Source organism: Bombus impatiens, unplaced genomic scaffold (genome assembly GCF_000188095.3).
Source record: "Bombus impatiens unplaced genomic scaffold, BIMP_2.2 scf_0487, whole genome shotgun sequence".
NCBI classification, from domain to species: domain Eukaryota; kingdom Metazoa; phylum Arthropoda; class Insecta; order Hymenoptera; family Apidae; genus Bombus; species Bombus impatiens.
This window is the reverse complement of record NT_176906.1, coordinates 1490239-1502892: the sequence shown is the minus strand read 5'-3', so window position 1 is coordinate 1502892 and position 12654 is coordinate 1490239. Positions and strand designations below refer to the sequence as shown.

The 12654-nt window shown below is 40.3% G+C and overlaps 1 protein-coding gene across 10 annotated transcripts in view; it reads right to left on the bottom strand.

Moving 5' to 3' along the window:
- The window catches only part of LOC100744098 (serine-rich adhesin for platelets), a 136431-nt gene that overhangs the window by 74365 nt on the left and 49412 nt on the right, over positions 1–12654 (bottom strand). For all 10 annotated transcript variants that reach the window (XM_012387821.3, XM_033321752.1, XM_033321751.1 and 7 more), the window contains 3 exons: positions 11940–12186; positions 10137–11562; positions 8715–9915 (listed from right to left, as the gene is read on the bottom strand). In XM_012387821.3, the coding sequence (XP_012243244.1) occupies positions 8715–9915; positions 10137–11562; positions 11940–12186 (2874 nt within the window). The remainder of the gene's footprint in view (positions 1–8714; positions 9916–10136; positions 11563–11939; positions 12187–12654) is intronic.

Below are 12654 nucleotides of genomic sequence, written 5' to 3'. Positions count from 1 at the left end.
GTCAAGTGCTGAATACGATAGAAAATTACGGAGATATATAAGCAAATTATCGAGGAAATCGATGTTACTGTTTCTTTGTTCCCTATCTCCGTGTGACCATGAATTCTGCGAGGTATGGACAATATTTTAGCGCTACTAAAAAATTTTATGCGCGGCTGTAAAAGCATTTATTGGATTATTAGGCATTTTATAACTTCAGAATAAAGCATTATTCGATTGAATGACTTTCAATCGAATGACTTCGAATAACCTTCGAATAACTTCAATAACTTCAAACAATCCTCAAACGTCTTCAGTACTCTTTCAATAATCTCAATGATCATGTTTTTATGATAACCTCTCAACTGACATAATATTTTCTTTTCCATTGAACTTCGATTCGCTTTGCCATTGAAGCTGTTCTGCTGTGTTTAAATTAAAAAACTATTGCCACACATACTTTTATTTCTTTCCTTTACGCGCGCAAGAAGTCAATAAAGCAATATTACATATGAGTAATACGAGGAGCAACGTTAAAACGGTCATTGAACAATTCCAGAGGCTTGGAAGTGAATTATTTTCTTGCCGTAACGGATTCAACGAGATGCGTAATTACAACCGCGCATATTTTACGAGTTCGTACCGACATCCCCAGGAATTCCCGTTATTAATCCAGCTCATTATATGATACACTAACGTAGGAGTACTATATGACGTATTTATGGGACCCATAGAGACAACGTCGGGATTAAGCACAATTAATCGCTCTTTCTGAAGTATAAACGCCCGAGTAATATATTTTATATAGATACCTGGCTGTATAAAAAATGAAAGATACGTGGATGAATTTTGAACGTTTAAAGTTTGGTATTTTACAACTTATTTTTACGAAGAATTAATTTTAAATATATGTTTATGTCTTTGTCCTTGTTGCATTCCATATGACGTATCATGGATTTATACATTTTTTTAGTACAATACTAAACACGAAACCAAGGATGTGACATATGCACCAACCATCAACGTTTTATCCGCAGACCTCGAAACTTTAAAGCCTCATAACGCCATGAAAAATGGGTACGGTCGATGTAAAATAAAAAGCGTCGCCAAGACGAGAGCGTCAATATAGCCATGCAAATAGCTTTATACGCGTCCTTATCGCAATGCACTTGTACGTAACAACGCCTCTTGGTGCTGGACCAAGATACACATGTAAATTTCATTCTGTCAGCTTTGCTCAAGAATGAAAATTACTCGCGTCTCCATAATACCGTCTGAGAGCCAGCCTGGAACTTTGGAAAAGGATAAATTTTGCACGAGCCAAAAATCTTTACCTTGGCAGAAAGTAAAATATTTTGCAGTATTTTATATTTGATTTTAGGCATTGATCCTGAATAATATTATTTAAATTTCATGAAGATCAAGCGTCGAATTTTGTTGTCATTCTAAGCAAATTATATTGCGATCGAATTACATTGCGATTAAATATTGTTAATCGATGAAATGATAAGAAAAAATATATGTTGAACGATATTTTGCAAGTATCGTTTTTGACGATACACGCGGCGGTATTTTAGCAGCTAGAAATGCAAGTTTCTGGAAGCAACACATGGAATAGGTGTCCTAAGTTTTGTTGGTCCTGCAAAGTTTCACGCGGATAACGCCAGCGTAGAAATGAATAATTAACGAAACAGAACGGAGCAACGTCTGAGTTAAAAGTTAGTCAACCGTGGCCTGTCGTTCCTGAGGTGAAGATCTCCGGTGCAGGGTCACTAATTACATCCAATTGTAACTCTATTTCTTTCTCCAGTTGTAGCGCTTAATTCAATAAGAAAGATCATGCGTTCCGCAAGAGAACCGACGTTTATTTTATAACGCACAATTCGCTTTTAAAATATTTATTTCTTGCTGGTGAATTTTAATCGACCGTTCTAATTTCTCATGCTCTTTGTTTAAAATCAATTGCGGAGCAAAGCAATTACCAACCAATACTCGCCATTGTATGCTTCAGATAGGCAACCTAATAACGAATTCAGAACGAAAAATTGGACGAGGACAAATATTTTCACGCACAATAAACACTGTGTGAGAGTGCACGAGATCGAAAGTCAACCGCTCTCAAAGAAATAATTGATTAACTTTGAATTCAAATGCCAGTTATTCAGAAAGCAAAATCGTGCTAACGTTTCAAAGCGGTAACAAACGAAAGCATTGTGTTTCTTTGTGCATCGAATAATATGATCATTTCTCTGCAATAAAATTCTCCTCTTTGCTCGATACCAACCAGAAAAGTTCTGTTCCAATAACCTGTAGTTCTTGGCGTCAATGATAACTTTATACATGCATACATGCCGTTTGAGAAAAAGACAAATCGCGAAATATTCCACGTTGGCTTTGTAAGAATATAGAATACGTATGGTCACAGAAAAGTCTGATGTTTTCCAGTAATCTTGAGTTCAATTGATTCCACGATCCTCTATAAAAAGGATGCTGGCTGTGGCAAATCTCGAATTATTTATTATTACTATTTTACTTTGTTATTTTTCTCTTTAATTCAAGAATGGTTCCCTTTCTTTATTTGATCATTTGATTATAAAATACACTAAGGTAATGAAAATAGATATGAAGCCTTTCCACATTGATTCACAAACTAGTTTACCTCCAAATTTCGCGAATTATGTTGAATACGAATTGCATTAACTAATTACGAACGTTATATGATGTAGAAGGCAAAATTTTTAATTTCTCGGTGATTGAAATTGCTAACATAAATTACATCCATTCGTACAATAATTACCAACGGAAAGATCGCAGGTCAGCGAGCCGTTTTGGAAGTCATTTTACACCTCACTTGATTAGTCCAGTTCGATTTTTTCCAAGTTTTTCAAACATAGGCATAACGAACTTTCCTTCGTTAAAATGACACGAAAAACACGGATTCGAACGTTCTCGAAACAGGACCGAAACGCAAATTCAGCCGACCATCGTCTCTCGTAACGTTAGTCGATCTTCTGCATTGTCGGCAGCAAAAGCGTGTAATTTCATCGCCTCCTTCGTATCATTCGAGCTGAACGGGTGTAAGTTGCAGGTGCAACGTTCCACGCAAAGATAAAACTCTGTTACGTAAGCAATTCTTACGAACTTACGAGCGGGATACGGACTAATTATATTATTGGCCTAACGATTCTTTCCGTGTCTGACGAAGTCTATCTACTGACACGTTCATGCAATTGTTTATTCTACTGCGTGTCACATGAAAGACCAGTGAAAAATATATGTTATGCATCTCATTTTCGTTATAATGAAATACAATCACATTTGTTGATCCGATTTGCGGTATTAAATGTGTTCAATTAAATCGGATAATTGAAATCAACGTGTAATTGCCGACGCGTGAAAATTACGGACCACAGAATTGTTCAATAACGGCTCCATCTTCTAGAATAAATTTTTCCCTGTAGCTTTAACAATTACGTTGATGGATAGAGTTTGTTTGTTTAATTATTCGAAAACGTATGGCTTAATTGCACGGAACGATATATCGAACTTTGAGCGAGGGACCATTAATAAGCTTGCATATTTCTCGAACAGTTCACGATTCCGATAACGACGTTCCATAACATTTTATTAAATTATCGGTAATTCAAGGCACAGTGGGAACAGCGAACCTTTTCAAGCTGTCAGACGAATAACCAGAGAACTTAATCAAATTCCTGGCCAATGGAGGTTGAAGAGTAATTTGCAATAGCTAACGTAAAGCCTCTGAAATCAATCGTGCGCTATCGCGTGATACACACACGAATTATCATTTATTATTTAAATAACAAAGAGTATAAAAGAATCGTCATACATAATGGATGATTGTTTGCAATTTCGTTTGAAATACGGTAATTTAACTGTTTAAGCTTTTCTATTGAAAATCTCTCTTATTTCAAGTTCAATTACAGGGATTGTAATTAATGCGTGCTATCACGAGTGAATCTGAAGGGTTTGTTCCATCCAATTTACCACAGACAAGAAACTAACTAGTCCCAAATGCTGGTTACGTTCCCGCGACACGTCGTTTCGACTCGATCTTTACTTTCGTATCACAGCTTTTTATTATCTGATACCCTATTCTTTATCTGTAAGCGCGATATACAAAGAGTTCGATGAAATCGTACAACATCTACATTCAGTAATCGACTTTACTTCAGTGAAAACGATTTTTATTTTCTGATGGATGAAAATATCTATTATTACATACCAAATAACTACGTACCAATTTCATACGAGTATAATATATCTAAAATTGGAAACACTGAACGAATCGAAGGTAGAAGCAATCTGTTATTCGTTCCCTTGCTTTTCGACGAGAGTAATTTGTGCTTGAATCGATACCGAGCAGCTTTTCAATTTATTGAAAATCATATGTCGTCGGAACGATGGAAAGTCGGAGCGGTATGATACGCGTCGCGATGAATTTACGAGGCCCGTCGGCGAGGAAACACAGGTAGCACTCCGGACAGGTGAGAGAACGGAATGCGAGGCCATCTGTTAGTTTCAGAATAAAGTAGCCGGCGCAGGTCGATCGTAACAGAACCTCCAGGTAGCGCTTACGGCGAAGAAATCACCACCAAGAGAAAGTACATTCGCATGGTGCAATCGATGCGCGTCCATTTAAACTTGACACTTGTCAGCAAGTCCCTCATTCTCCAATGAAACCGGTTCGTCGGTCGTCCACCACGTAACCGATTACATGCTCGACAATACGACCAATTTTCAAGGAAAATCGTGTCGCATTTATTTCAAAAGAATTTCGCCTCTTTTAGTAGTAGCACTTAGCTTCATCATGTTTGGAGAAAATTAAAGTTTGCATAACAGACGCTGCGAAATTGGTTACGCAGCGGTTCTACCAATCGAAAAGGTTTTACTTTACGATATTGCAATTAAAGTATCTTTTAAATTAACGTCTTTCTTGACGTAACTGGGTTAATAACTTTTTTAGAGAAATAATCATCGTATAATCTTATCGCTTCCACCTAGTCAAATTTTCGTCCGCTCAAAATGTTTGCAATAATAAATTAAAATTGAACACTTGTACGTTGAGTTAGGCTACTTAATATGCAGTTGCATCACCGAGTTATGTCTCAGATAATTATTATACTACATAATAATTACACGGGATACACAATCTTCCGATTTCTAGTAACGAAATTATATTAAAACCTGTGCTTCCATTTGAAATGTGCAAGAGTTCACCAAGGATCACTAAAATTGCGAAACGAAAATATTTTAGCGATTGATAGAGGAACGATCGATTACTGCGTCGTGGCTAAAACGATTAATTACTTTGTCGATTCGATCCAGAATTTGTCAAATGAATAGTAATTCCTGTACTCGTTCGAAATTCAAGAGCCTCGTTGGTTTCTATGAATTTCCGATAGATTTGAGAATCAAATTGCCACCTGTCGCGTAAATTCCGATCCTTTGAAGATTAATATCATTTACATGGGCATACATACATAGTCGCTATAATGTTATGTATCAAATCTGAAGTCAAGCTCTGTAATAGCGATATCTGTCAAATGTTCGATGACACGTTTATTGTATTCTATCAATAACCAAGCGAAAAAAGAACAGAATGAAAATTCATATTTCACTCGCACGTAAGTTGCCAATGGGAATTCGTACAAGAACCTACACAGAAAGTATTCAAAGAGCAAGATTTTGAATTAATCTTAACGTTAACCCAAATCTTGATGAATTTTCGTTAATACAATCTTCTTCTATCTGTAACCGTTTCCAGGTCTTAGAAGGTTGAACTTTGGAGGATGATTTCGTCCTTTAAACTCGAATTGGCGTAGCTAAAAAAATATACGTATCTAGTATCATTGGCTATTCTTCAAGTCTATAAAGTTTCATCCATATCGGAGTCGAATCGTCTGTGACCTTTTCTTGTTGGAATAGCCTCGTTTGGTATTTACGGAATGGCATTTCCAAAGATTAATAACTCAAGCCTTTCACGGTCGCGACAGATGTACTGGAAATAGGAAATTAAATAATACGAAGTTAATTAATACGCGGTTCGTCCATCGATACTCACGAACATAGTCACTTAATTCTTTTTTGTGTTTTTTTTTCTTTTATTACGAATAGGTGTCATCTTTCGAAAACGAACTCGAAAAAAAAGAACAAAGGAGCGAACTCTGTTTCGAAAACACGCGAATGGTTCAATAAAGAAAAAAGAATAGTTTATTCACAGAATCGTGGAACTGGAGATACAAAAGAGAGTGGCGATCGTACGAAATGAATATAAAAAAATATCGTTATATAAAATCCCAATAATGTAAAGGTGAAAAAGAAAATACGTATACCTATCGGAAAATTACATTTGTCATATTTTTTCACAAGCGCCTTGAAATTCGCTGAAGGATTTGAAAATACGTATTGAAAGGAATCCGAACATATCGATATTTATATGTATTTTAAATAGGATCGATCTCGAATAGCATCCATAACTCTCGGAATTATCCTCCGCCTTCTTTTTCATATCACAGTACCTTTCCTCAGAATATCGCGGTACGATCCTTTACAAGTTTGCCTATGCATTTGTTCGTGACATCCAACGCGAGATACGTGAATACACAAGAGGGCGAATCGCTCTGGAAACTTGTACGACTTAAAAGAATATACAGAGAGTACGGGAATGTACAAGGAACGAAACTTTGCGGTAGCTCCCTCTCATCGGATTAACTGTTTGGCCAGGAACTGCGAAGAAACTTGCCCTGCAATGTCCCATTTTAAATTCGAAAAACACGCGAACCGCATTCAGAGAATACATTGTTCGGAAATTCGCTTCAATCCGCGTTCCTCCGCGTTACCCGACTGTATTCTATTCGCTAATTTCCAGATAAATTTTTCTACGTAACAAGTTGACCGACTTTTCGTTCTCCATACACGTTCATTTATTTCACTGGTTTTTCCCTCTATGTGTATTTCGTTTTTCTCGCCGTATTGATTTCCCCTGTCTGATCAATTTTCTTACGCACAACCGAATTCGATTAACTGTTCAAATACGCTTTAAGAAATCGAGCGTAGCTCGGGAGAAGCTTTGTAACATCTCGTAGAACATCGTTTTTGTTTTTACAAATAAACTAGGGCCTCGTTTAGAGCGAATTAACGTATTTGTTAACATTTGGTCCCGCGTTTCTGGCCGCTTTCGGTATAAACCAGAATCACGCACGACTAGTGCTATAATGTTTCTTTGTGCGTTGGTTCGGATGCACTCGCGGACTCTGCGTGGGCTAATGCGTGGGCGATCTTAAGCGAGATCGGGCCCAGTTGAACGAACGTGCGGTTACGTCGCATTACACTTGGCGCGTTTGTACGGTCGTTGCTTGAGGGCTTCTCTCGAGTTCTCTCTGTGTGCCATAAAGCGGAGAAGCATTTAGCCGAGAGCACGCGACAAATGTCGCACCTTTGTCGAACTATAAATCGTCCCATAGATTGGTATACGATCGTTTGAATGGCACTCGTGCCAGTTTGAACGACGTTTTAGTGCTACGATATTTTTAACGACGAATAGGCGCGCCATAAACTTGGTAGCCATTTTTAATTTTGCATGAAAAGGAACCGCGTTCGCGGCGAATGGAAAAGTTACGGATTAAGTTTATTGCCGCTGTAAATTACAAATGTAATTACGTGCTATGGATATGACCCCGATCTCGTTAAATTATGTCAGTCCACCGATATCGTTATATTGTTATGCGGATATACATCGGCGCATCAATATTCTTGTGTTGTTGCATCGATATTCTAATATCGTTATATTGCAGTGTGGCTATTCTTATATGTAGTTAAACATTTTATGATCCCGATTGTAATTTTTAATTTCGCTCGGAGATATGTGTCCTGGATAAACGAACAAATGTGTGGTTGAAGTTTATCATAAATGTTCTAGATAATCGAATCATCTCACTTTGTTCATTTATCGCTCTTATGGCAAACGTGTATAATTTGGTCAAACAGGTTGATCAAGATATTAATGACACTAAGAAGTTGACAAACATACACGTGGATTTACCTGGAGAATAGACTATCTATCGGGGAAGGAGCAACTGCCGCAAGTGATGTGTATGTAACTGTACTGATAATAACTTTAGGTCACTGAGGACTATCACTTGGAGGTAGCTAGTACAACTAGGGACGAAGTAATCGAACTTCTCGAAAATTTGATTGCATTAACTAACGTTGATAGCGCGTGTATCAATGTTGAACGAATTACAACGGCTGTCTCACATATCGTGAAAATTACGAAAAATATGCACATGCTTGCGTAGTCTTCGATAAAAAGAGGAACATATTTACTCTGGGGGATAAGTGCAATTCTTTTCATTAAATCTTGTTTTCCAACACGGTCACAAAATAGATAGCTTATCGATCGATCGGCGGGATGTATAGGAAACGAGATTATGAACGGAATGAAATAATTCTTAAAGCTTGTACAACTGCCGAGAGATTCATTCGAAGCACACGTAATGCAGTACCAGATAGCATTTAAACGAAAGCCAATTAAAAGAGCGGTTGAACTTCTAAACGACCGAGAAATGCGGTAGAGTAAACTGGAAGTTAAGCCGGTACTTTCGTTTATTTCCCGCGTTCCAACATGCATGATTCTCATCGTATCGAGAATATATCTTACATTTCTACGTAGGAATCTTTAATCATACTTGGAGCATCATTGAATAACTTACCCATTATGCGCCAGAAAAGACTTTGGCAAGGAAAGAGACCGCTGATGAGGATCCAAGGAGACGTCTCCTGACAGAGAATCCTCCCCTCTCGTTGGAGCACTTCCAGGTCTGGACAGCATTCCATCTTTCGGCGGTTCTATTAGCGTCTTCAAAGAACCAATCACCGCATCTTCCATTGGAGTTGACGCTCCGGAACTTTTTGCGTTCCTCGGACTTTTCGTCACCGTTCGATCGGATGTGGTGACCCAAATGTCGCTACTAGAAGACGACGATGTAGTCGACGAGGACGCGACTTGACCACTCGGCGATCTATTCATGATACTCTTCCCTTGAACCGGCGACACTTTTCTATCTTTACTTTCACAACCTTCGAAGCTGCCAGTGAATTCTGGTTTCTGATAGTATCGATGATATTCCCTCTTTCCTACGCTCGACCCGTTCCCGTTGGATCCTTCGAGAGGCGACCATCGATTCGACTGCTTCAACACGCTTTTGGGTTGCCTTTCTTGATATTTCGACGTGTTGCTGTTGTTCTGTTCCCGGTTAGCTCGATTCTTTCGAGAAGTTTCGCGATCACGGAATTCCCGATCGTCCATTCGCTCTAACGATGCTGGGGATGAGCTGGCGCTTCCTCTGTTCGCGTGGTTCCCGGTGTCCGTGGGGAGTCTTTGATGAGCCGGATAGCTCTGGGATAGCTTCATAAATACCGGTGCCTGGTTAGGGGAGTACAGAGTATCTCTCTGTGAGCAATGTGGCCAGAAATCGCATGTACTGCTGTTGCAGCGTAGTTTCGTGTCGGGACTGATGCAGAAGTCGTGGTTCGAAGACGAGGGATTTGCATTCGGGGTCGTTGCCCCCCTCTGAAGCGTCTTTGGCCGTCTGGATTGTTGTTGTTGTTGTTGTTGTTGTTGTTGCTGCTGTTGTTGCTGTTGCGATTGCTGCGGCTGCTGTGACTGCTGTTGCATACACATGCCGCTTGATTTCGAAGATTGCTGTTGCTTAGACGAGATAAAATAAACGTCGTAAGTGTTGGGATTGTTCCTTTGTCTTTGTTCTTGGCTGTCTTCACGGCGCTCGAAGCGACACGAGAGAAGACTCCTAGCCACTGCGCGACTCCTCGTACCGTAAAGGAACTCGGTTACTGCCTCGGTCTCGCGAAGAAGTTCCTCGTTTAACGCGTTCTCGGTTGACTGCGCTTTTCCTAGGAAACATGCACAAATATACTACAGTATACTACAGTAATAAACAGACAAAGTACAGAAATGTAAAGAAGGTTCGGGCTCTTGAATACTTATAAGATATTCGAACAATGAAATTGCGATAAAGATACGATGTTCAACTCGTGTATGAAATTCGCAAAAAAAAAAAAAAAAAAAAAGAGAACTGCTGCAACGAATGAAACTAGTCAACGAATATACGCACTATTTTGGAGAGCATGACGTTTTCTTTCGTTGCCTCGATCGGTGGAAATTTTCACGACGACTCTGTGGCTCTCGTTAGATTCTCTGGAATGCTCCCTACTCGGTGCGGCGGTGCTGGGGGACCTCTTCTCGGGTAATTGAAGACTTCTGGATCTTCTTACCCGCGACTGATGGGAATCTGGGGACGCTTGCGTCGTTCTGGCACTCTGATGTTGTCTAGAAGCGTTGCTACGCCTGAAAGGATTGGGTGTCGGAGATCTGCCTTGTCTCTCCGCGCTGCTTGACGACGAGGAGGAGGAGGAAGGCGAATTGAACGATAACTTGCCGGATTCCGAGGATCCGGGTGATCTTCTTAATCCCTGTTGACTTCTGTGATGACGGCTCTGTCTATTCGGTGAAATCCTTTCCCCATTAGCGCGGATAGACTCTGTGGATGAATTCAGCGCTATTATTGAAGAAGAAACGAGGCTTAGATTCAAAGAGGAGCTAGGATTGTCGTCCTCGTCGTCGCCGTCGTCGTATCCCTCCACCGAAGAATCCGTGTTCTCGGCCAATCTGGGCATCGTCGATCTCGTCACGCAACTATCCAGACTTCTGAAACCTACTGACGACGAAGATGAACTCGAGGACTCTAAGTAACGTTGAACGAACTGCGATCTTCTCGATGAGGACTGGTCTTCCAATGATTTAGCTTGCGCCATTCGATATTGTTGTTGCTGTTGTTGTTGTTGACTGTTACTGTTTTGCCTTCTAGATCTGGAAGGTGTGTTCGACGATTTCCGGGAAGATGGTGGCAAGGAACTCCAATTCACTTGATGCGGAGGCGAAGGCGGAGGACTGATGATGTCACTGTCCACTATAGCATTGGATCGTGGTAGGAACGGTGGCTTGCCATAATTGTTACGCCCGGAAGAATGCTTCGAGGAGGTCTTTTTGCCGATCACATCTTGAAAGGCAGGCGGAGGTGAGATTATCGGCGTAATCGACGGCGGAGAATAAGATTCGGGGATGCTGTGAGGAGATGTGCAGGTGCTGCTCGCTACAGATTCAAAGTCTTGACCATGCAGAGCTAGATAGTCCGGTCTCTGGGTATCTAATCGTAGAAATTCTTCAGGACATTTCCCTGGTTCGCTGTTGCAATGATAGTCAGCCAATTTAACCGTGGCTCGTCTCGGCAACGGCAGAGTACCTGTGGTTGCCGTTACCAAGCTACTCTCATAGTTTATCCGTCGATTCTCGTCCAGAGACCTTTGTTGCACTTGCACCCAACCCGATCGACCTAAATAGACACCGTCCACCTCCCTGTCGCACCATCGCACCGGTGACAATTCCCTGCTGCAATCTCCACTGATGAAAAGTTCGCCCGAGGTGCCGCTGTTACTCGACAGGTACGAATTCGAGGATTCTCGTCGACGAGAACCCGTCACCTGTCCGTAAATTCATCGATAGAAACAGATGTCTTCCAGACATTTTGACAGCGCGTCCAAACTTTTTCAACGTTCTCTAACAATATCAAACTCTTTCCTCCCTCTTTTCTTTAAAGTCTATCTTTCAAAGGGTTATAACAATTATTGTGATCGAAGTTCTCGATCGTTAGGAAACGAGCGCGTACAACAAAAACTACAATATTTTGAAATTTAAATAAAAGGAACGAGAAAGATTGTAAAAGTTTCGAGCACAGAATTTTACGGTTTGGAGAGCGATAGTTCGCGATACTATATCGAGTTACGAATTGCGCGATATTCCGAAAGAAATACGGTACGATAAAATGATTTTTATTTTTCAAACGTTTTGTTCTACTCGCCTGTCCGTGGCTGTCCTGTCGATGCTGCTTCAGGCTGGAAGTCGACGACGCCGATGCCGTTGTGTCGTGGCGCTTCAAGGATGGTATCGAAGTACCACGCGTGTACGATCCCCGTGCATTTCCACTTGATTTTCCTTTACTGCCAGTTTGACTTTTATTGCTACCGACGCTATATGATGAGCCTTGAGATCCAACTTCCCAAGGATCGGATGTGCTGCGTAAATGCAAGATCGACACGGTTTGGCCTCTGTAAATAAAATATTAAATCAAACTTTTCATACTGATAATAAACATATTATCTGATCGTGTCTTTTCTGATTGTACGTATATATGAAAGAAGCGTGCATTCTTGGAGCATTCAATTCGAAAAATTGATAGGAAGCGTACAACGAATGAGATACATTTATTATTCATGAATATTTGAAGTTGACTCTCTAGGAAACTACCCTTACAGATAGGCCCAAATACATACGTATAATACATACACATGTATTTATAAAGTTTGTATTGCGGAACTCGATTTGAGGAGGTTGTTGCACCGTTACAACCTGGTTTCGGTGCATTTGCTCCCTTCCTCGAACCCGGATACAATCTGCTCGTATAAATATTCATCGAGACTACGCGGCTGGCGATATAGATATCGCGAGATAGAAGAGGAGCAAATAAAAATGTCACAAGGGGAAAGAACGAAAGAAAACGGGGCCGTTGCATCCAT